This window comes from Chiloscyllium plagiosum, unplaced genomic scaffold (genome assembly GCF_037043375.1).
Source record: "Chiloscyllium plagiosum isolate Xiang-an unplaced genomic scaffold, Cpla_swu_hap1 HiC_scaffold_3, whole genome shotgun sequence".
Lineage (NCBI taxonomy): Eukaryota > Metazoa > Chordata > Chondrichthyes > Orectolobiformes > Hemiscylliidae > Chiloscyllium > Chiloscyllium plagiosum.
The window spans coordinates 159,032,802-159,058,863 of NW_028270141.1; the positions used below are offsets into that span (position 1 = coordinate 159,032,802).

General features: G+C 54.5%; 1 protein-coding gene across 1 annotated transcript in view; it reads left to right on the forward strand.

The window, feature by feature from the left end:
- LOC122540190 (dynein axonemal heavy chain 6-like) overlaps positions 1-26,062 on the forward strand; it is a 1,075,999-nt gene that overhangs the window by 884,710 nt on the left and 165,227 nt on the right. The window contains exon 65 of the mRNA XM_087984706.1: positions 13,662-13,880. Within this exon, the coding sequence (XP_087840832.1) occupies positions 13,662-13,880 (219 nt within the window). The remainder of the gene's footprint in view (positions 1-13,661; positions 13,881-26,062) is intronic.

The window sequence follows — 26,062 nt, forward strand, 5'->3', positions numbered from 1 at the left end:
CAATCACGGAGGGAGCTGGGGCAGTGATTAACCCTTTACTGTCCATTCCCGGAGGGAGCTGTGGCAGTGATTAAGCCTTTACTGTCCATTCCCAGGGGGATCTGGGGCACTGATTAACCCCTTACTGTCCATTCCCGGAGGGAGCTGGGGCAGTGATTAACCCTTTACTGTCCATTCCCAGGGGGGAGGTGGGGCAGTGATTAACCCTTTACTGTCCATTCCCGGAGGGAGCTGGGGCAGTGATTAACCCTTTACTGTACATTCCCAGGGGGATCTGGGGCAGTGATTAACCCTTTACTGTCCATTCCCGGAGGGAGCTGGGGCAGTGATTAACCCTTTACTGTCCATTCCCGGGGGGAGGTGGGGCAGTGATTAACCCTTTATTATCCATTCCCGGAGGGAGCTGGAGGATTGATTAACCCTTTTCTTCCCATTCCCAAAGGGTGCGATTAACCCTTTACTGTCCATTCCCGGAGGGAACTGGGGGAGTGTTTAACCCTTTACTGTCCATTCCCGGAGGGAGCTGGGGGAGTGATTAACCCTTTTCTTCCCATTCCCAGAGGGAGCGATTAACCCTTTACTGTCCATTCCCGGAGTGAGCTGGGGGAATGATTAACCCATTACTGTCCATTCCCGGAGGGAGGTAGGGTAGCGATGAACACTTTACTGTCCAATCCCGGAGGAAGCTGGAGGAATGATTATCCCTTTACTGTCCATTCTCGGAGGGAGGTGGGGGACTGGTTAACCCTTTACTGTCCATTCCCACGGGGAGCTGGGGGAGTGATTAACCCTTTACTGCCCATTCCCAGAGGAAGCTGGGGGAGTGATTAACCCTTTATTATACATTCCCGGAGGGAGCTGGGGGAGTGATTAACCCTGTACTGTCCATTCCTGTGGTGACCAGGGGGAGTGATTAACACTGTACTGTCCATTCCCGGTGGGAGCTGGGGGAGTGATTAAGCCTTTACAGTCCATTCCCGGAGGGAGCTGGGGTAGCGATGAACCCTTTACTGTCCATTCCCAGAGGAAGCTGGGGGAATGATTAACCCTTTACTGTCCATTTCCCGAGGGAGGTAGGGTAGCGATGAACCCTTTACTGTCCAATCCCGGAGGGAGGTGGGTGACTGGTTAACCCTTTACTGTCCATTCCCACGGGGAGCTGGGGGAGTGATTAACCCTTTTCTGCCCATTCCCAGAGGGAGCTGGGGGAGCGATTAACCCTTTATTATACATTCCCGGAGGGAGCTGGGGGATTGATTACCCCTTTACTGTCCATTCCTGTGGGGACCGGGGCAGTGATTAACCCTTTGCTGTCCATTGCCGGGGGGGAGGTGGGGCAGTGATTAACCCTTTATTATCCATTCCCGGAGGGAGCTGGGGGAGTGATTAACCCTTTTCTTCCCATTCCCAAAGGGTGCGATTAACCCTTTACTGTCCATTCCCGGAGGGAACTGGGGGAGTGATTAACCCTTTACTGTCCACTCCCGGAGGGAGCTGGGCGAGTGATTAACCCTTTTCTTCCCATTCCCAGAGGGAGCGATTAACCCTTTACTGTCCATTCCCGGAGTGAGCTGGCGGAATGATTAACCCTTTACTGTCCATTCCCGGAGGGAGGTAGGGTAGCGATGAACACTTTACTGTCCAATCCCGGAGGAAGCTGGAGGAATGATTAACCCTTTACTGTCCATTCTCGGAGGGAGGTGGGGGACTGGTTAACCCTTTACTGTCCATTCCCGGAGGGAGCTGGGGGAGTGATTAACCCTTTTCTTCCCATTCCCAGAGGGAGCGATTAACCCTTTACTGTCCATTCCCGGAGTGAGCTGGCGGAATGATTAACCCTTTACTGTCCATTCCCGGAGGGAGGTAGGGTAGCGATGAACACTTTACTGTCCAATCCCGGAGGAAGCTGGAGGAATGATTAACCCTTTACTGTCCATTCTCGGAGGGAGGTGGGGGACTGGTTAACCCTTTACTGTCCATTCCCACGGGGAGCTGGGGGAGTGATTAACCCTTTGCTGCCCATTCCCAGAGGAAGCTGGGCGAGTGATTAACCCTTTATTATACATTCCTGTGGGGACCAGGGGGAGTGATTAACACTCTACTGTCCATTCCCGGTGGGAGCTGGGGGAGTGATTAAGCCTTTACAGTCCATTCCCGGAGGGAGCGATTAACCCTTTACTGTCCATTCCTGTAGGGAGCTGGGGGAGTGATTAACCCTTTACTGTCCATTCCCGGAGGGAGCTGGGGGAATGATAAAACCTTTCCTGTCCAATCCCGGAGGGAGCTGGGGCAGTGATTAACCCTTTACTGTCCATTCCCGGAGGGAGCTGGAGCAGTGATTAACCCTTTACTGTCCATTCCCGGAGGAAGCTGGGGGAATGATTAACCCTTTACTGTCCATTCCCGGAGGGAGATAGGGTAGCGATGAACACTTTACTGTCCAATCCCAGAGGAAGCTGGAGGAATGATTAACCCTTTACTGTCCATTCCCGGAGGGAGGTAGGGTAGCGATGAACACTTTACTGTCCAATCCCGGAGGAAGCTGGAGGAATGATTAACCCTTTACTGTCCAATCCCGGAGGAAGCTGGAGGAATGATTAACCCTTTACTGTCCAATCCCGGAGGAAGCTGGAGGAATGATTAACCCTTTACTGTCAAATCCCGGAGTAAGCTGGAGGAATGATTAACCCTTTACTGTCCATTCTCGGAGGGAGGTGGGGGACTGGCTAACCCTTTACTGCCCATTCCCGGAGGGAGCGATTAACCCTTTACTGTCCATTCCTGGAGGAAGCTGGGGGAGTGATTAACCCTTTACTGTCCAATCCCGGAGGGGGGTGGGGCAGTGATTAACCCTTTACTGTCCATTCCTGGAGGGAGCTGGAGCAGTGATTAACCCTTTACTGTCCATTCCCGGGGGGATCTGGGGCAGTGATTAACCCTTTACTGTCCATTCCCGGGGGGAGCTGGGGCAGTGATTAACCCTTTACTGTCCATTCCCGGAGGGAGCTGGGGGAGCGATAAACCCTTTACTGTCCAATCACGGAGGGAGCTGGGGCAGTGATTAACCCTTTACTGTCCATTCCCGGAGGGAGCTGTGGCAGTGATTAAGCCTTTACTGTCCATTCCCAGGGGGATCTGGGGCAGTGATTAACCCCTTACTGTCCATTCCCGGAGGGAGCTGGGGCAGTGATTAACCCTTTGCTGTCCATTGCCGGGGGGGGGGAGGTGGGGCAGTGATTAACCCTTTATTATCCATTCCCGGAGGGAGCTGGGGGAGTGATTAACCTTTTCTTCCCATTCCCAAAGGGTGCGATTAACCCTTTACTGTCCATTCCCGGAGGGAACTGGGGGAGTGATTAACCCTTTACTGTCCATTCCCGGAGGGAGCTGGGGGAGTGATTAACCCTTTTCTTCACATTCCCAGAGGGAGCGATTAACCCTTTACTGTCCATTCCCGGAGTGAGCTGGGGGAATGATTAACCCTTTACTGTCCATTCCCGGAGGGAGGTAGGGTAGCGATGAACACTTTACTGTCCAATCCCGGAGGAAGCTGGAGGAATGATTAACCCTTTACTGTCCATTCTCGGAGGGAGGTGGGGGACTGGTTAACCCTTTACTGTCCATTCCCACGGGGAGCTGAGGGAGTGATTAACCCTTTGCTGCCCATTCCCAGAGGAAGCTGGGCGAGTGATTAACCCTTTATTATACATTCCTGTGGGGACCAGGGGGAGTGATTAACACTCCACTGTCCATTCCCGGTGGGAGCTGGGGGAGTGATTAAGCCTTTACAGTCCATTCCCGGAGGGAGCGATTAACCCTTTACTGTCCATTCCTGTAGGGAGCTGGGGGAGTGATTAACCCTTTACTGTCCATTCCCGGAGGGAGCTGGGGGAATGATAAACCCTTTCCTGTCCATTCCCGGAGGGAGCTGGGGCAGTGATTAACCCTTTACTGTCCATTCCCGGAGGGAGCTGGAGCAGTGATTAACCCTTTACTGTCCATTCCCGGGGGGAATCTGGGGCAGTGATTAACCCTTTACTGTCCATTCCCGGGGGGAGCTGGGGCAGTGATTAACCCTTTACTGTCCATTCCCGGAGGGAGCTGGGGGAGTGATTAACCCTTTACTGTCCAATCCCGGAGGGAGCTGGGGTAGCGATGAACCCTTTACTGTCCATTCCCGGAGGAAGCTGGGGGAATGATTAACCCTTTACTGTCCATTTCCCGAGGGAGGTAGGGTAGCAATGAACACTTTACTGTCCAATCCCGGAGGAAGCTGGAGGAATGATTAACCCTTTACTGTCCAATCCCGGAGGGAGGTGGGTGACTGGTTAACCCTTTACTGTCCATTCCCACGGGGAGCTGGGGGCGTGATTAACCCTTTTCTGCCCATTCCCAGAGGGAGCTGGGGGAGCGATTAACCCTTTATTAAACATTCCCGGAGGGAGCTGGGGGATTGATTAACCCTTTACTGTCCATTCCCGGAAGGAGCGATTAACCCTTTACTGTCCATTCCTGGAGGGAGCTGGGGGAGTGATAAACCCTTTACTGTCCAATCCCGGAGGGAGCTGGGGGAATGATAAACCCTTTACTGTCAATTCCCGGAGGGAGCTGGAGCAGTGATTAACCCTTTACTGTCCATTCCCGGGGGGAATCTGGGGCAGTGATTAACCCTTTACTGTCCATTCCCGGAGGGAGCTGGGGCAGTGATTAACCCTTTCCTGTCCATTCCCGGAGGGAGCTGGGGGAGTGATAAACCCTTTACTGTCCAATCACGGAGGGAGCTGTGGCAATGATTAAGCCTTTTCTGTCCATTCCCAGGGGGATCTGGGGCAGTGATTAACCCTTTACTGTCCATTCCCGGGGGGAGCTGTGGCAGTGATTAACCCTTTACTGTCCATTCCCGGGGGGGGAGCTGGGGCAGTGATTAACCCTTTACTGTCCATTCCCGGAGGGAGCTGAGGCAGTGATTAACCCTTTACTGTCCAATCCCGGAGGAAGCTGGAGGAATGATTAACCCTTTACTGTCAAATCCCGGAGTAAGCTGGAGGAATGATTAACCCTTTACTGTCCATTCTCGGAGGGAGGTGGGGGACTGGCTAACCCTTTACTGCCCATTCCCGGAGGGAGCGATTAACCCTTTACTGTCCATTCCTGGAGGAAGCTGGGGGAGTGATTAACCCTTTACTGTCCAATCCCGGAGGGGGGTGGGGCAGTGATTAACCCTTTACTGTCCATTCCTGGAGGGAGCTGGAGCAGTGATTAACCCTTTACTGTCCATTCCCGGGGGGATCTGGGGCAGTGATTAACCCTTTACTGTCCATTCCCGGGGGGAGCTGGGGCAGTGATTAACCCTTTACTGTCCATTCCCGGAGGGAGCTGGGGGAGCGATAAACCCTTTACTGTCCAATCACGGAGGGAGCTGGGGCAGTGATTAACCCTTTACTGTCCATTCCCGGAGGGAGCTGTGGCAGTGATTAAGCCTTTACTGTCCATTCCCAGGGGGATCTGGGGCAGTGATTAACCCCTTACTGTCCATTCCCGGAGGGAGCTGGGGCAGTGATTAACCCTTTGCTGTCCATTGCCGGGGGGGGGAGGTGGGGCAGTGATTAACCCTTTATTATCCATTCCCGGAGGGAGCTGGGGGAGTGATTAACCTTTTCTTCCCATTCCCAAAGGGTGCGATTAACCCTTTACTGTCCATTCCCGGAGGGAACTGGGGGAGTGATTAACCCTTTACTGTCCATTCCCGGAGGGAGCTGGGGGAGTGATTAACCCTTTTCTTCACATTCCCAGAGGGAGCGATTAACCCTTTACTGTCCATTCCCGGAGTGAGCTGGGGAAATGATTAACCCTTTACTGTCCATTCCCGGAGGGAGGTAGGGTAGCGATGAACACTTTACTGTCCAATCCCGGAGGAAGCTGGAGGAATGATTAACCCTTTACTGTCCATTCTCGGAGGGAGGTGGGGGACTGGTTAACCCTTTACTGTCCATTCCCACGGGGAGCTGAGGGAGTGATTAACCCTTTGCTGCCCATTCCCAGAGGAAGCTGGGCGAGTGATTAACCCTTTATTATACATTCCTGTGGGGACCAGGGGGAGTGATTAACACTCCACTGTCCATTCCCGGTGGGAGCTGGGGGAGTGATTAAGCCTTTACAGTCCATTCCCGGAGGGAGCGATTAACCCTTTACTGTCCATTCCTGTAGGGAGCTGGGGGAGTGATTAACCCTTTACTGTCCATTCCCGGAGGGAGCTGGGGGAATGATAAACCCTTTCCTGTCCAATCCCGGAGGGAGCTGGGGCAGTGATTAACCCTTTACTGTCCATTCCCGGAGGGAGCTGGAGCAGTGATTAACCCTTTACTGTCCATTCCCGGGGGGAATCTGGGGCAGTGATTAACCCTTTACTGTCCATTCCCGGGGGGAGCTGGGGCAGTGATTAACCCTTTACTGTCCATTCCCGGAGGGAGCTGGGGGAGTGATTAACCCTTTACTGTCCAATCCCGGAGGGAGCTGGGGTAGCGATGAACCCTTTACTGTCCATTCCCGGAGGAAGCTGGGGGAATGATTAACCCTTTACTGTCCATTTCCCGAGGGAGGTAGGGTAGCGATGAACACTTTACTGTCCAATCCCGGAGGAAGCTGGAGGAATGATTAACCCTTTACTGTCCAATCCCGGAGGGAGGTGGGTGACTGGTTAACCCTTTACTGTCCATTCCCACGGGGAGCTGGGGGCGTGATTAACCCTTTTCTGCCCATTCCCAGAGGGAGCTGGGGGAGCGATTAACCCTTTATTAAACATTCCCGGAGGGAGCTGGGGGATTGATTAACCCTTTACTGTCCATTCCCGGAAGGAGCGATTAACCCTTTACTGTCCATTCCTGGAGGGAGCTGGGGGAGTGATAAACCCTTTACTGTCCAATCCCGGAGGGAGCTGGGGGAATGATAAACCCTTTACTGTCAATTCCCGGAGGGAGCTGGAGCAGTGATTAACCCTTTACTGTCCATTCCCGGGGGGAATCTGGGGCAGTGATTAACCCTTTACTGTCCATTCCCGGAGGGAGCTGGGGCAGTGATTAACCCTTTCCTGTCCATTCCCGGAGGGAGCTGGGGGAGTGATAAACCCTTTACTGTCCAATCACGGAGGGAGCTGTGGCAATGATTAAGCCTTTTCTGTCCATTCCCAGGGGGATCTGGGGCAGTGATTAACCCTTTACTGTCCATTCCCGGGGGGAGCTGTGGCAGTGATTAACCCTTTACTGTCCATTCCCGGGGGGGGAGCTGGGGCAGTGATTAACCCTTTACTGTCCATTCCCGGAGGGAGCTGAGGCAGTGATTAACCCTTTACTGTCCATTCCCGGAGGGAGCTGTGGCAGTGATTAACCCTTTACTGTCCATTCCCGGAGGGAGCTGGGGGAGCGATAAACCCTTTACTGTCCAATCACGGAGGGAGCTGTGGCAGTGATTAAGCCTTTTCTGTCCATTCCCAGGGGGATCTGGGGCAGTGATTAACCCTTTACTGTCCATTCCCGGGGGGAGCTGGGGCAGTGATTAACCCTTTACTGTCCATTCCCGGAGGGAGCTGGGGGAGCGATAAACCCTTTACTGTCCAATCACGGAGGGAGCTGGGGCAGTGATTAACCCTTTACTGTCCATTCCCGGAGGGAGCTGTGGCAGTGATTAACCCTTTACTGTCCATTCCCGGAGGGAGCTGGGGGAGCGATAAACCCTTTACTGTCCATTCCCAGGGGGATCTGGGGCAGTGAATAACCCCTTACTGTCCATTCCCGGAGGGAGCTGGGGCAGTGATTAACCCTTTACTGTCCATTCCCAGGGGGGAGGTGGGGCAGTGATTAACCCTTTACTGTCCATTCCCGGAGGGAGCTGGGGCAGTGATTAACCCTTTACTGTCCATTCCCAGGGGGATCTGGGGCAGTGATTAACCCCTTACTGTCCATTCCCGGAGGGAGCTGGGGCAGTGATTAACCCTTTACTGTCCATTCCCAGGGGGGAGGTGGGGCAGTGATTAACCCTTTATTATCCATTCCCGGAGGGAGCTGGAGGATTGATTAACCCTTTTCTTCCCATTCCCAAAGGGTGCGATTAACCCTTTAGTGTCCATTCCCGGAGGGAACTGGGGGAGTGATTAACCCTTTACTGTCCATTCCCGGAGGGAGCTGGGGGAGTGATTAACCCTTTTCTTCCCATTCCCAGAGGGAGCGATTAACCCTTTACTGTCCATTCCCGGAGTGAGCTGGGGGAATGATTAACCCTTTACTGTCCATTCCCGGAGGGAGGTAGGGTAGCGATGAACACTTTACTGTCCAATCCCGGAGAAAGCTGGAGGAATGATTATCCCTTTACTGTCCATTCTCGGAGGGAGGTGGGGGACTGGTTAACCCTTTACTGTCCATTCCCACGGGGAGCTGGGGGAGTGATTAACCCTTTACTGCCCATTCCCAGAGGAAGCTGGGGGAGTGATTAACCCTTTATTATACATTCCCGGAGGGAGCTGGGGGAGTGATTAACCCTGTACTGTCCATTCCTGTCGGGACCAGGGGGAGTGATTAACACTCTACTGTCCATTCCCGGTGGGAGCTGGGGGAGTGATTAAGCCTTTACTGTCCATTCCCGGAAGGAGCGATTAACCCTTTACTGTCCATTCCTGGAGGGAGCTGGGGGAGTGATAAACCCTTTACTGTCAATTCCCGGAGGGAGCTGGAGCAGTGATTAACCCTTTACTGTCCATTCCCGGGGGGATCTGGGGCAGTGATTAACCCTTTACTGTCCATTCCCGGGGGGAGCTGAGGCAGTGATTAACCCTTTACAGTCCATTCCCGGAGGGAGCTGGGGTAGCGATGAACCCTTTACTGTCCATTCCCGGAGGAAGCTGGGGGAATGATTAACCCTTTACTGTCCATTTCCCGAGGGAGGTAGGGTAGCGATGAACACTTTACTGTCCAATCCCGGAGGAAGCTGGAGGAATGATTAACCCTTTACTGTCCAATCCCGGAGGGAGGTGGGTGACTGGTTAACCCTTTACTGTCCATTCCCACGGGGAGCTGGGGGAGTGATTAACCCTTTTCTGCCCATTCCCAGAGGGAGCTGGAGCGATTAACCCTTTATTATACATTCCCGGAGGGAGCTGGGGGATTGATTAACCCTTTACTGTCCATTCCTGTGGGGACCAGGGGGAGTGATTAACACTCTACTGTCCATTCCCGGTGGGAGCTGGGGGAGTGATTAAGCCTTTACTGTCCATTCCCGGAAGGAGCGATTAACCCTTTACTGTCCATTCCTGGAGGGAGCTGGGGGAGTGATAAACCCTTTACTGTCAATTCCCGGAGGGAGCTGGAGCAGTGATTAACCCTTTACTGTCCATTCCCGGGGGGATCTGGGGCAGTGATTAACCCTTTACTGTCCATTCCCGGGGGGAGCTGAGGCAGTGATTAACCCTTTACTGTCCATTCCCGGAGGGAGCTGGGGGAGTGATTAACCCTTTACTGTCCATTCCCGGGGGGGGGGGGGGGGGGAGCTGGGGCAGTGATTAACCCTTTACTGTCCATTCCCGGAGGGAGCTGGGGCAGTGATTAACCCTTTACTGTCTAATCCCGGAGGGAGCTGTGGCAGTGATTAACCTTTTACTGTCCATTCCCGGAGGGAGCTGTGGCAGTGATTAACCCTTTACTGTCCATTCCCGGGGGGAGCTGGGGGAGTGATTAACCCTTTACTGTCCATTCCCGGAGGGAGCTGTGGCAGTGATTAACCCTTTACTGTCCATTCCAGGAGGTAGCTGGAGGATTGTTTAACCCTTTTCTGACCATTCCCGGAGGGAGCTGGGGCAGTGATTAACCCTTTACTGTCCAATCCCGGAGGGAGCTGGGGCAGTGATTAACCCTTTACTGTCCAATCCCGGAGGGAGCTGTGGCAGTGATTAACCCTTTACTGTCCATTCCCGGAGGGAGCTGTGGCAGTGATTAACCCTTTACTGTCCATTCCTGGAGGTTGCTGGAGGATTGTTTAACCCTTTACTGTCCATTCCCGGATGGAGCTGGGGCAGTGAATAACCCTTTACTGTCCATTCGCGGAGGGAGCTGGGGGTGTGATAAACCCTTTACTGTCCATTCCCGGGGGGAGGTGGGGCAGTGATTAACCCTTTATTGTCCATTCCTGTGGGGACCAGGGGGAGTGATTAACCCTTTACTGTCCATTCCCGGAGGGAACTGGGGGATTGATTAACCCTTTACTGTCCATTCCTGTAGGGAGCTGGGGGAGTGATTAACCCTTTACTGTCCATTCCCGGAGGGAACTGGGGGATTGATTAACCCTTTACTGTCCATTCCCGGAGGGAGCTGGGGGAGTGATTAACCCTTTTCTTCCCATTCCCAGAGGGAGCGATTAACCCTTTACTGTCCATTCCCGGAGGGAGCTGGGGGAGTGATTAACCCTTTACTGTCCATTCCCGGTGGGAGCTGGGGGAGTGATTAACCCTTTTCTTCCCATTCCCAGAGGGTGCGATTAACCCTTTACTGTCCATTCCCAGGGGGGAGGTGGGGCAGTGATTAACCCTTTATTATCCATTGCCGGAGGGAGCTGGGGGTGTGATTAACCCTTTTCTTCCCATTCCCAGAGGGTGCGATTAACCCTTTACTGTCCATTCCCAGGGGGGAGGTGGGGCAGTGATTAACCCTTTATTATCCATTCCCGGAGGGAGCTGGAGGATTGATTAACCCTTTTCTTCCCATTCCCAAAGGGTGCGATTAACCCTTTAGTGTCCATTCCCGGAGGGAACTGGGGGAGTGATTAACCCTTTACTGTCCATTCCCGGAGGGAGCTGGGGGAGTGATTAACCCTTTTCTTCCCATTCCCAGAGGGAGCGATTAACCCTTTACTGTCCATTCCCGGAGTGAGCTGGGGGAATGATTAACCCTTTACTGTCCATTCCCGGAGGGAGGTAGGGTAGCGATGAACACTTTACTGTCCAATCCCGGAGAAAGCTGGAGGAATGATTATCCCTTTACTGTCCATTCTCGGAGGGAGGTGGGGGACTGGTTAACCCTTTACTGTCCATTCCCACGGGGAGCTGGGGGAGTGATTAACCCTTTACTGCCCATTCCCAGAGGAAGCTGGGGGAGTGATTAACCCTTTATTATACATTCCCGGAGGGAGCTGGGGGAGTGATTAACCCTGTACTGTCCATTCCTGTCGGGACCAGGGGGAGTGATTAACACTCTACTGTCCATTCCCGGTGGGAGCTGGGGGAGTGATTAAGCCTTTACTGTCCATTCCCGGAAGGAGCGATTAACCCTTTACTGTCCATTCCTGGAGGGAGCTGGGGGAGTGATAAACCCTTTACTGTCAATTCCCGGAGGGAGCTGGAGCAGTGATTAACCCTTTACTGTCCATTCCCGGGGGGATCTGGGGCAGTGATTAACCCTTTACTGTCCATTCCCGGGGGGAGCTGAGGCAGTGATTAACCCTTTACAGTCCATTCCCGGAGGGAGCTGGGGTAGCGATTAAACCTTTACTGTCCATTCCCGGAGGAAGCTGGGGGAATGATTAACCCTTTACTGTCCATTTCCCGAGGGAGGTAGGGTAGCGATGAACACTTTACTGTCCAATCCCGGAGGAAGCTGGAGGAATGATTAACCCTTTACTGTCCAATCCCGGAGGGAGGTGGGTGACTGGTTAACCCTTTACTGTCCATTCCCACGGGGAGCTGGGGGAGTGATTAACCCTTTTCTGCCCATTCCCAGAGGGAGCTGGAGCGATTAACCCTTTATTATACATTCCCGGAGGGAGCTGGGGGATTGATTAACCCTTTACTGTCCATTCCTGTGGGGACCAGGGGGAGTGATTAACACTCTACTGTCCATTCCCGGTGGGAGCTGGGGGAGTGATTAAGCCTTTACTGTCCATTCCCGGAAGGAGCGATTAACCCTTTACTGTCCATTCCTGGAGGGAGCTGGGGGAGTGATAAACCCTTTACTGTCAATTCCCGGAGGGAGCTGGAGCAGTGATTAACCCTTTACTGTCCATTCCCGGGGGGATCTGGGGCAGTGATTAACCCTTTACTGTCCATTCCCGGGGGGAGCTGAGGCAGTGATTAACCCTTTACTGTCCATTCCCGGAGGGAGCTGGGGGAGTGATTAACCCTTTACTGTCCATTCCCGGGGGGGGGGGGGGAGCTGGGGCAGTGATTAACCCTTTACTGTCCATTCCCGGAGGGAGCTGGGGCAGTGATTAACCCTTTACTGTCTAATCCCGGAGGGAGCTGTGGCAGTGATTAACCTTTTACTGTCCATTCCCGGAGGGAGCTGTGGCAGTGATTAACCCTTTACTGTCCATTCCCGGGGGGAGCTGGGGGAGTGATTAACCCTTTACTGTCCATTCCCGGAGGGAGCTGTGGCAGTGATTAACCCTTTACTGTCCATTCCAGGAGGTAGCTGGAGGATTGTTTAACCCTTTTCTGACCATTCCCGGAGGGAGCTGGGGCAGTGATTAACCCTTTACTGTCCAATCCCGGAGGGAGCTGGGGCAGTGATTAACCCTTTACTGTCCAATCCCGGAGGGAGCTGTGGCAGTGATTAACCCTTTACTGTCCATTCCCGGAGGGAGCTGTGGCAGTGATTAACCCTTTACTGTCCATTCCTGGAGGTTGCTGGAGGATTGTTTAACCCTTTACTGTCCATTCCCGGATGGAGCTGGGGCAGTGAATAACCCTTTACTGTCCATTCGCGGAGGGAGCTGGGGGTGTGATAAACCCTTTACTGTCCATTCCCGGGGGGAGGTGGGGCAGTGATTAACCCTTTATTGTCCATTCCTGTGGGGACCAGGGGGAGTGATTAACCCTTTACTGTCCATTCCCGGAGGGAACTGGGGGATTGATTAACCCTTTACTGTCCATTCCTGTAGGGAGCTGGGGGAGTGATTAACCCTTTACTGTCCATTCCCGGAGGGAACTGGGGGATTGATTAACCCTTTACTGTCCATTCCCGGAGGGAGCTGGGGGAGTGATTAACCCTTTTCTTCCCATTCCCAGAGGGAGCGATTAACCCTTTACTGTCCATTCCCGGAGGGAGCTGGGGGAGTGATTAACCCTTTACTGTCCATTCCCGGTGGGAGCTGGGGGAGTGATTAACCCTTTTCTTCCCATTCCCAGAGGGTGCGATTAACCCTTTACTGTCCATTCCCAGGGGGGAGGTGGGGCAGTGATTAACCCTTTATTATCCATTGCCGGAGGGAGCTGGGGGTGTGATTAACCCTTTTCTTCCCATTCCCAGAGGGTGCGATTAACCCTTTACTGTCCATTCCCGGAGGGAGCTGGGGGAGTGATTAACCCTTTACTGTCCATTCCCGGTGGGAGCTGGGGGAGTGATTAACCCTTTTCTTCCCATTCCCAGAGGGAGCGATTAACCCTTTACTGTCCATTCCCAGAGGGAGCTGGAGGAGAGGTTAACCCTTTACTGTCCACTCCCGGAGGGAGCTGGTGGAGCGATTAACCCTTTACTGCACATCCCGGAGGGAGATAGTGTCCAGTTGAATGCTCTGTGTTTTACCGTCTGGTGTTCATGCTGAGACTTGGTTTTGAATGCTGGAGTTGGTTAAGGGGAGTTGGAATTGGTCCAATCAGTTCACGATCCCTTTTCCTCTGTTTGAAGGAGGGGACACGTGGTTTGAACAGGGTCCCAATGCCCAGTGGATGACGGAGAACATGTGGAAACAGTGCCTCTACATCAATACTCAGCTGAGCTGCTTTGCCCTGCTCTGTAGATCCATCAACACCCATCCTGAGCAGTGGGAAAGCTTCCGAAACTCCGAGGAACCGTTTCACTTCATGAAGAGACCCTTCAACCTCCTGGGTATGGAGCCAAGACAAGGTACAGTGTAGGGCTAGTAACAAAATCCCATTCAGAATGACATGTCAGTCTAACGCTCAACAGTGGGCTTTTCAACCCAGCTCCTTCCTTTTCAGGTTCAACGGGTCACCGACAATGAGAAATGGGGAGCTGCCTGAGAGGAAACAACTAACCCTGTGAGACACGGGGAGACGGGCAGTGTTATACCCACAGTCTGTTACAGACGGGGAGACGGGCAGTGTTATACCCACAGTCTGTGACAGACGGGGAGACGGGCAGTGTTATACCCACAGTCTGTGACAGACGGGGAGACGGGCAGTGTTATACCCACAGTCTGTGACAGACGGGCAGTGTTATACCCACACTCTGTGACAGACGGGGAGACGGGCAGTGTTATACCCACAGTCTGTTACAGACGGGGAGACGGGCAGTGTTATACCCACAGTCTGTGACAGACGGGGAGACGGGCAGTGTTATACCCACAGTCTGTGACAGGTGGGGAGACGGGCACTGTTATACCCACAGTCTGTGACAGACGGGGAGACGGGCAGTGTTATACCCACAGTCTGTGACAGACGGGGAGACGGGCAGTGTTATACCCACACTCTGTGACAGACGGGGAGACGGGCACTGTTATACCCACAGTCTGTGAGAGATGGGGAGACAGGCAGTGTTATACCCAAAATCTGTGACAGACGGGCAGTGTTATACCCATACTCTGTGACAGACGGGCAGTGTTATACCCACACTCTGTGACAGACGGGGAGAGGGGCAGTGTTATACCCACAGTCTGTGACAGACGGGGAGACGGGCAGTGTTATACCCACACTCTGTGACAGACGGGGAGACGGGCAGTGTTATACCCACACTCTGTGACAGACGGAGAGACAGGCAGTGTTATACCCACACTCTGTGACAGACGGGCAGTGTTATACCCACACTCTGTGACAGATGGGGAGAGGGGCAGTGTTATACCCACAGTCTGTGAAAGACGGGGAGACGGGCAGTGTTATACCCACAGTCTGTGACAGACGGGGAGACGGGCAGTGTTATACCCACACTCTGTGACAGACGGGGAGACGGACAGTGTTATACCCACACTCTGTGACAGACGGGGAGACGGACAGTGTTATACCCACAGTCTGTGACAGACGGGCAGTGTTATACCCACACTCTGTGACAGACGGGGAGACGGGCAGTGTTATACCCACAGTCTGTGACAGACGGGGAGACGGACAGTGTTATACCCACAGTCTGTGACAGACGGGCAGTGTTATACCCACACTCTGTGACAGACGGGGAGACGGGCAGTGTTATACCCACAGTCTGTGACAGACGGGGAGACGGACAGTGTTATACCCACAGTCTGTGACAGACGGGCAGTGTTATACCCACAGTCTGTGACAGACGGGGAGACGGACAGTGTTATACCCACACTCTGTGACAGACGGGGAGACGGGCAGTGTTATACCCACAGTCTGTGACAGACGGGGAGACGGACAGTGTTATACCCACAGTCTGTGACAGACGGGCAGTGTTATACCCACAGTCTGTGACAGACGGGGAGACGGGCAGTGTTATACCCACAGTCTGTGACACACGGGGAGACGGGCAGTGTTATACCCACAGTCTGTGACAGACGGGGAGACGGGCAGTGTTATACCCACACTCTGTGACAGGTGGGGAGACGGGCATTGTTATACCCACAGTCTGTGAGAGACGGGGAGACAGGCAGTGTTATACCCACAGTCTGTGACAGACGGAGAGACGGGCATTGTTATACCCGCACTCTGTGACAGACGGGCAGTGTTATACCCACACTCTGTATCAGACGGTGAGACAGACAGTGTTTTACCCACACTCAGTGACAGACGGGGAGACGGGCAGTGTTATACCCACACTCTGTGACAGACGGGCAGTGTTATACCCACACTCTGTGTCAGACGGGGAGACAGACAGTGTTATACCCAAACTCTGTGACAGACGGGCAGTGTTATACCCACACACAGTGACAGACGGGGAGATGGGCAGCGTTATAGCCACAGTTTGTGACAGACGGGGAGACGGGCAGTATTATACCCACAGTCTGTGACAGACGGACAGTGTTATACCCACAGTCTGTGACAGACGGGGAGACGGGCAGTGTTATACCCACAGTCTGTGACAGACGGAGAGACGGGCAGTGTTATACCCACACTCTGTGACTGACGGGGAGACGGGCAGTGTTATACCCACACTCTGTGACAGACGGGGAGACGGGCAGTGTTATACCCACAGTCTGTGACAGACGGGCAGTGTTATACCCACACTCTGTGACAGACGGGGAGACGGGCAGTGTTATACCCACACTCAGTGACAGACGGAGGGACGGGCAGCGTTATACCCACAGTCTGTGACAGACGGGGAGACGGGCAGTGTTATACCCACAGTCTGTGACAGACGGGGAGACGGGCAGTATTATACCAATGGTCTGTGACAGACGGGGAGACGGGCAGCGTTATATGCACAGTCTGTGACAGACGGGGAGACGGGCAGTGTTACACCCACAGTCTGTGACAGACGGGGAGACAGGCAGTGTTATACCCACAGTCTGTGACAGACGGGGAGACGGGCAGTGTTATACCCACACTCTGTGACAGACGGGCATTGTTATACCCACACTCTGTGGCAGACGGGGAGACGGGCAGTGTTATACCCACACTCTGTGACAGACGGGGAGACGGGCAGTGTTATACCCATAGTCTGCGACAGACGGGGTGACGGGCAGTGTTATACCCACACTCTGTGACAGATGGGGAGACGGGCAGTGTTATCCCCACAGTTTGTGAGAGACGGGGAGACGGGCAGTGTTCTCCCCACACTCTGTGACAGACGGAGAGATGGGCAGTGTTATATGCACAGTCTGTGACAGACGGGGAGACGGTCAGTGTTACACCCACAGTCTGTGACAGACGGGGAGACGGGCAGTGTTATACCCACACTCTGTGACAGACGGGGAGACGGGCAGTGTTATACCCACACTCTGTGACAGACGGGCAGTGTTATACCCACACTCTGTGTCAGACGGGGAGACTGACAGTGTTATACCCACACTCAGTGACAGACGGGGAGACGGGCAGTGTTATACCCACACTCTGTGACAGACGGGCAGTGTTATACCCACACCCTGTGTCAGACGGGGAGACTGACAGTGTTATACCCACACTCAGTGACAGACGGGGAGACGGGCAGTGTTATACCCACACTCTGACAGACGGGCATTGTTATACCCACACTCTGTGTCAGACGGGGAGTCGGACAGTGTTATACCCAAACTCTGTGACAGACGGGCAGTGTTATCCCCACACACAGTGACAGACGGGGAGATGGGCAGAGTTATAGCCACAGTTTGTGACAGACGGGGAGACGGGCATTGTTATACCCACAGTCTGTGACAGACGGGGAGACGGGCAGTGTTATACCCACAGTCTGTGACAGACGGAGAGACGGGCAGTGTTATACCCACAGTCTGTGACAGACGGGGAGACGGGCAGTGTTATACCCACAGTCTGTGACAGACGGGGAGACGGACAGTGTTATACCCACAGTCTGTGACAGACGGGGAGACGGGCAGTTTTATACCCACAGTCTGTGAGAGACGGGGGGACTGGCACTGTTATACCCACAGTCTGTGACTGACGGGGAGACGGACAGTGTTATACCCACACTCTGTGACAGACGGGGAGACGGGCAGTGTTATACCCACACTCTGTGACAGACGGGGAGACGGGCAGTGTTATACCCACAGTCTGTGACTGACGGGGAGACGGGCAGTGTTATACCCACACTCTGTGACAGACGGGGAGACGGACAGTGTTATACCCACACTCTGTGACAGACGGGGAGATGGGCAGTGTTATACCCACAGTCTGTGACAGACGGGGAGAAGGACAGTGTTATACCACAGTCTGTGACAGACGGGGAGACGGGCAGTTTTATACCCACAGTCTGTGAGAGACGGGGGGACTGGCACTGTTATACCCACAGTCTGTGACTGACGGGGAGAAGGACAGTGTTATACCCACACTCTGTGACAGACGGGCAGACGGGCAGTGTTATACCCACACTCTGTGACAGACGGGGAGACGGGCAGTGTTATACCCACAGTCTGTGACTGACGGGGAGACGGGCAGTGTTATACCCACACTCTGTGACAGACGGGGAGACGGACAGTGTTATACCCACACTCTGTGACAGACGGGGAGATGGGCAGTGTTATACCCACAGTCTGTGCCAGACGGGGAGACGGACAGTGTTATACCCACAGTCTGTGACAGACGGGGAGACGGGCAGTATTATACCAACGGTCTGTGACAGACGGGGAGACGGGCAGTGTTATACCCACAGTCTGTGACAGACGGGGAGACGGGCAGTGTTACACCCACAGTCTGTGACAGACGGGGAGACGGGCAGTGTTATACCCACAGTCTGTGCCAGACGGGGAGACGGACAGTATTATACCCACAGTCTGTGACAGACGGGGAGACGGACAGTGTTATACCCACAGTCTGTAACAGACGGGGAGACGGGCAGTATAATACCAATGGTCTGTGACAGACGGGGAGACGGGCAGCGTTATACCCACAGTCTGTGACAGACAGGGAGACGGGCAGTGTTACACCCACAGTCTGTGACAGACGGGGAGATGGGCATTGTTATACCCACACTCTGTGACAGACGGGGAGACGGGCAGTGTTATACCCACACCCTGTGACAGACGGTCAGTGTTATACCCACACTCTGTGACAGACTGGGAGACTGGCAGTGTTGTACCCACACTCTGTGCCAGACGGTGAGACGGGCATTGTTATACCCACAGTCTGTGACAGACGGGGAGACGGGCAGTGTTATACCCACAGTCTGTGATAGACGGGGAGACGGGCAGTGTTATACCCACAGTCTGTGACAGGTGGGGAGACGGGCACTGTTATACCCACAGTCTGTGAGAGACGGGGAGATGGGCAGTGTTATACCCACACTCTGTGACAGACGGAGAGACGGGCATTGTTATACCCACACTCTGTGACAGACGGGCAGTGTTATACCCACACTCTGTATCAGACGGGGAGACTGACAGTGTTATACACACACTCAGTGACAGACGGGGAGACGGGCAGTGTTATACCCACACTCTGTGTCAGACGGGGAGACGGACAGTGTTATACCCAAACTCTGTGACAGACGGGCAGTGTTATACCCACACACAGTGACAGACGGGGAGATGGGCAGCGTTATAGCCACAGTTTGTGACAGACGGGGAGACGGGCAGTGTTATACCCACAGTCTGTGACAGACGGGGAGACGGGCAGTGTTATACCCACAGTCTGTTACAGACGGAGAGACGGGCAGTGTTATACCCACACTCTGTGACAGATGGGGAGACGGGCAGTGTTATACCCACACTCTGTGACAGACGGGGAGACGGGCAGTGTTATACCCACAGTCTGTGACAGACGGGCAGTGTTATACCCACACTCTGTGACAGACGGGGAGACGGGCAGTGTTATACCCACACTCAGTGACAGACGGAGGGACGGGCAGCGTTATACCCACAGTCTGTGACAGACGGGGAGACGGGCAGTGTTATACCCACAGTCTGTGACAGACGGGGAGACGGGCATTATTATACCAATGGTCTGTGACAGACGGGGAGACGGGCAGTGTTATACCCACACTCTGTGACAGACGGTGAGACGGGCAGTGTTATACCCACACTCTGTGACAGACGGGCATTGTTATACCCACACTCTGTGACAGACGGGGAGACGGGCAGTGTTACACCCACAGTCTGTGACAGACGGGGAGACGGACAGTGTTATACCCACAGTCTGTGACAGACGGGGAGACGGGCAGTTTTATACCCACAGTCTGTGGGAGACGGGGGGACTGGCAGTGTTATACCCACAGTCTGTGACTGACGGGGAGACGGACAGTGTTATACCCACACTCTGTGACCGACGGGGAGACGGGCAGTGTTATACCCACACTCTGTGACAGACGGGGAGACGGGCAGTGTTATACCCACAGTCTGTGACTGACGGGGAGACGGGCAGTGTTATACCCACAGTCTGTGACAGACGGGGAGATGGGCAGTGTTATACCCACAGTCTGTGCCAGACGGGGAGACGGACAGTGTTATACCCACAGTCTGTGACAGACGGGGAGACGGGCAGTATTATACCAATGGTCTGTGACAGACGGGGAGACGGGCAGTGTTATACCCACAGTCTGTGACAGACGGGGAGACGGGCAGTGTTACACCCACAGTCTGTGACAGACGGGGAGACGGGCAGTGTTATACCCACAGTCTGTGCCAGACGGGGAGACGGACAGTGTTATACCCACAGTCTGTGACAGACGGGGAGACGGACAGTGTTATACCCACACTCTGTGACAGACGGGGAGACGGGCTGTGTTATACCCACAGTCTGTGCCAGACGGGGAGACGGGCAGTATAATACCAATGGTCTGTGACAGACGGGGAGACGGGCAGCGTTATACCCACAGTCTGTGACAGACAGGGAGACGGGCAGTGTTACACCCACAGTCTGTGACAGACGGGGAGATGGGCATTGTTATACCCACACTCTGTGACAGACGGGGAGACGGGCAATGTGATACCCACACTCTGTGACAGACAGTCAGTGTTATACCCACACTCTGTGACAGACTGGGAGACTGGCAGTGTTGTACCCACACTCTGTGCCAGACGGGGAGACGGGCAGTGTTATACCCACAGTCTGTGACAGACGGGGAGACGGGCAGTGTTATACCCACAGTCTGTGACAGACGAGGAGACGGGCAGTGTTATACCCACACTCTGTGACAGGTGGGGAGACGGGCACTGTTATACCCACAGTCTGTGAGAGATGGGGAGACAGGCAGTGTTATACCCACACTCTGTGACAGACGGAGAGACGGGCATTGTTATACCCACACTCTGTGACAGACGGGCAGTGTTATACCCACACTCTGTATCAGACGGGGAGACAGACAGTGTTATACCCACACTCAGTGACAGACGGGGAGACGGGCAGTGTTATACCCACACTCTGTGACCGACGGGCAGTGTTATACCCACACTCTGTGTCAGACGGGGAGACGGACAGTGTTATACCCAAACTCTGTGACAGACGGGCAGTGTTATACCCACACACAGTGACAGACGGGGAGATGGGCAGCGTTATAGCCACAGTTTGTGACAGATGGGGAGACGGGCAGTGTTATACCCACAGTCTGTGACAGACGGAGAGACGGGCAGTGTTATACCCACACTCTGTGACTGACGGGGAGACGGGCAGTGTTATACCCACACTCTGTGACAGACGGGGAGACGGGCAGTGTTATACCCACAGTCTGTGACAGACGGGCAGTGTTATACCCACACTCTGTGACAGACGGGGAGACGGGCAGTGTTATACCCACACTCAGTGACAGACGGAGGGACGGGCAGCGTTATACCCACAGTCTGTGACAGACGGGGAGACGGGCATTATTATACCAATGGTCTGTGACAGACGGGGAGACGGGCAGTGTTATACCCACACTCTGTGACAGACGGGGAGACGGGCAGTGTTACACCCACAGTCTGTGACAGACGGGGAGACGGGCAGTGTTATACCCACAGTCTGTGACAGACGGGGAGACGGGCAGTGTTATACCCACACTCTGTGACAGACGGGCATTGTTATACCCACACTCTGTGGCAGACGGGGAGACGGGCAGTGTTATACCCACACTCTGTGACAGACGGGGAGACGGGCAGTGTTATATCCATAGTCTGCGACAGACGGGGTGACGGGCAGTGTTATACCCATAGTCTGTGACAGACGGGGAGACGGGCAGAGTTATACCCACACTCTGTGACAGACGGGGAGACGGGCAGTGTTATACCCACACTCTGTGACAGACGGAGAGACGGGCATTGTTATACCCACAGTCTGTGACTGACGGGGAGACGGGCAGTGTTATACCCACACTCTGTGACAGACGGAGAGACGGGCAGTGTTATACCCACACTCTGTGACTGACGGGGAGACGGGCAGTGTTATACCCACACTCAGTGACAGACGGGGAGACGGGCAGTGTTATACCCACACTCTGTGACAGACGGGCAGTGTTATACCCACACTCTGTGTCAGACGGGGAGACGGACAGTGTTATACCCAAACTCTGTGACAGACGGGCAGTGTTATACCCACACACAGTGACAGACGGGGAGATGGGCAGCGTTATAGCCACAGTTTGTGACAGACGGGGAGACGGGCAGTGTTATACCCACAGTCTGTGACAGACGGGGAGACGGGCAGTGTTATACCCACAGTCTGTGACAGACGGAGAGACGGGCAGTGTTATACCCACAGTCTGTGACAGACGGGGAGACGGGCAGTGTTATACCCACAGTCTGTGACAGACGGGGAGACGGACAGTGTTATACCCACAGTCTGTGACAGACGGGGAGACGGGCAGTTTTATACCCACAGTCTGTGAGAGACGGGGGGACTGGCACTGTTATACCCACAGTCTGTGACTGACGGGGAGACGGACAGTGTTATACCCACACTCTGTGACAGACGGGGAGACGGGCAGTGTTATACCCACACTCTGTGACAGACGGGGAGACGGGCAGTGTTATACCCACAGTCTGTGACTGTCGGGGAGACGGGCAGTGTTATACCCACACTCTGTGACAGACGGGGAGACGGGCAGTGTTATACCCACAGTCTGTGACAGACGGGGCGACGGACAGTGTTATACCCACACTCTGTGACAGACGGGGAGATGGGCAGTGTTATACCCACAGTCTGTGCCAGACGGGGAGACGGGCAGTGTAATACCCACACTCTGTGACAGACGGGGAGACGGGCTGTGTTATACCCACACTCTGTGCCAGACGGGGAGACGGACAGTGTTATACCCACAGTCTGTAACAGACGGGGAGACGGACAGTGTTATACCCACACTCTGTGACAGACGGGGAGATGGGCAGTGTTATACCCACAGTCTGTGCCAGACGGGGAGACGGACAGTGTTATACCCACACTCTGTGACAGACGGGGAGATGGGCAGTGTTATACCCACAGTCTGTGCCAGACGGGGAGACGGACAGTGTTATACCCACAGTCTGTGACAGACGGGGAGACGGGCAGTATTATACCAACGGTCTGTGACAGACGGGGAGACGGGCAGTGTTATACCCACAGTCTGTGACAGACGGGGAGACGGGCAGTGATATACCCACAGTCTGTGCCAGACGGGGAGACGGACAGTGTTATACCCACAGTCTGTGACAGACGGGGAGACGGACAGTGTTATACCCACACTCTGTGACAGACGGGGAGACGGGCTGTGTTATACCCACACTCTGTGCCAGACGGGGAGACGGACAGTGTTATACCCACAGTCTGTAACAGACGGGGAGACGGGCAGTGTAATACCAATGGTCTGTGACAGACGGGGAGACGGGCAGCGTTATACCCACAGTCTGTGACAGACAGGGAGACGGGCAGTGTTACACCCACAGTCTGTGACAGACGGGGAGACGGGCAGTGTTATACCCACACTCTGTGACAGACGGGGAGATGGGCAGTGTTATACCCACACTCTGTGACAGACGGTCAGTGTTATACCCACACTCTGTGACAGACTGGGAGACTGGCAGTGTTGTACCCACACTCTGTGCCAGACGGTGAGACGGGCATTGTTATACCCACAGTCTGTGACAGACGGGGAGACGGGCAGTGTTATACCCATAGTCTGTGACAGACGGGGAGACGGGCAGTGTTATACCCACAGTCTGTGACAGGTGGGGAGACGGGCACTGTTATACCCACAGTCTGTGAGAGACGGGGAGACAGGCAGTGTTATACCCACACTCTGTGACAGACGGATAGACGGGCATTGTTATACCCACACTCTGTGTCAGACGGGGAGACGGGCAGTGTTATACCCACACTCTGTGACAGACGGGCAGTGTTATACCCACACTCTGTATCAGACGGGGAGACTGACAGTGTTATACCCACACTCAGTGACAGACGGGGAGACGGGCAGTGTTATACCCACACTCTGTGACAGACGGGCAGTGTTATACCCACACTCTGTGACAGACTGGGAGACTGGCAGTGTTGTACCCACACTCTGTGACAGACGGGGAGACGGGCAGTGTTATACCCACAGTCTGTGACAGACGGGGAGACGGGCAGTGTTATACCCACAGTCTGTGACAGACGGGGAGACGGGCAGTGTTATACCCACACTCTGTGACAGGTGGGGAGACGGGCATTGTTATACCCACAGTCTGTGAGAGACGGGGAGACAGGCAGTGTTATACCCACACTCTGTGACAGACGGAGAGACGGGCATTGTTATACCCACACTCTGTGACAGACGGGCAGTGTTATACCCACACTCTGTATCAGACGGGGAGACAGACAGTGTTATACCCACACTCAGTGACAGACGGGGAGACGGGCAGTGTTATACCCACACTCTGTGACAGACGGGCAGTGTTATACCCACACTCTGTGTCAGACGGGGAGACGGACAGTGTTATACCCAAACTCTGTGACAGACGGGCAGTGTTATACCCACACACAGTGACAGACGGGGAGATGGGCAGCGTTATAGCCACAGTTTGTGACAGACGGGGAGACGGGCAGTGTTATACCCACAGTCTGTGACAGACGGGGAGACGGGCAGTGTTATACCCACAGTCTGTGACAGACGGAGAGACGGGCAGTGTTATACCCACAGTCTGTGACAGACGGGCAGTGTTATACCCACACTCTGTGACAGACGGGGAGACGGGCAGTGTTATACCCACACTCAGTGACAGACGGAGGGACGGGCAGCGTTATACCCACAGTCTGTGACAGACGGGGAGACGGGCAGTGTTATACCCACAGTCTGTGACAGACGGGGAGACGGGCAGTATTATACCAATGGTCTGTGACAGACGGGGAGACGGGCAGCGTTATATGCACCGTCTGTGACAGACGGGGAGACGGACAGTGTTACACCCACAGTCTGTGACAGACGGGGAGACAGGCAGTGTTATACCCACAGTCTGTGACAGACGGGGAGACGGGCAGTGTTATACCCACACTCTGTGACAGACGGGCATTGTTATACCCACACTGTGTGGCAGACGGGGAGACGGGCAGTGTTATACCCACACTCTGTGACAGACGGGGAGACGGGCAGTGTTATACCCATAGTCTGCGACAGACGGTGTGACGGGCAGTGTTATACCCACACTCTTTGACAGATGGTGAGACGGGCAGTGTTATCCCCACAGTTTGTGAGAGACGGGGAGACGGGCAGTGTTCTCCCCACACTCTGTGACAGACGGAGAGATGGGCAGTGTTATATGCACAGTCTGTGACAGACGGGGAGACGGGCAGTGTTATACCCACACTCTGTGACAGACGGGCAGTTTTATACCCTCACTCTGTGTCAGACGTGAGACTGACAGTGTTATACCCACACTCTGTGACAGACGGGAAGACACGCAGTGTTATACCCACACTCTGTGACAGACGGGGAGACGGGCAGTGTTATACCCACACTCTGTGACAGACGGGCAGTGTTATACCCACACCCTGTGTCAGACGGGGAGACTGACAGTGTTATACCCACACTCAGTGACAGACGGGGAGACGGGCAGTGTTATACCCACACTCTGACAGACGGGCAGTGTTATACCCACACTCTGTGTCAGACGGGGAGACGGACAGTGTTATACCCAAACTCTGTGACAGACGGGCAGTGTTATACCCACACACAGTGACAGACGGGGAGATGGGCAGCGTTATAGCCACAGTTTGTGACAGACGGGGAGACGGGCAGTGTTATACCCACAGTCTGTGACAGACGGGGAGACGGGCAGTGTTATACCCACAGTCTGTGACAGACGGGGAGACGGGCAGTGTTATACCCACACTCTGTGACAGACGGGCATTGTTATACCCACACTCTGTGGCAGACGGGGAGACGGGCAGTGTTATACCCATACTCTGTGACAGACGGGGAGACGGGCAGTGTTATACCCATAGTCTGCGACAGACGGGGTGACGGGCAGTGTTATACCCATAGTCTGTGACAGACGGGGAGACGGGCAGAGTTATACCCACACTCTGTGAAAGACGGGGAGACGGGCAGTG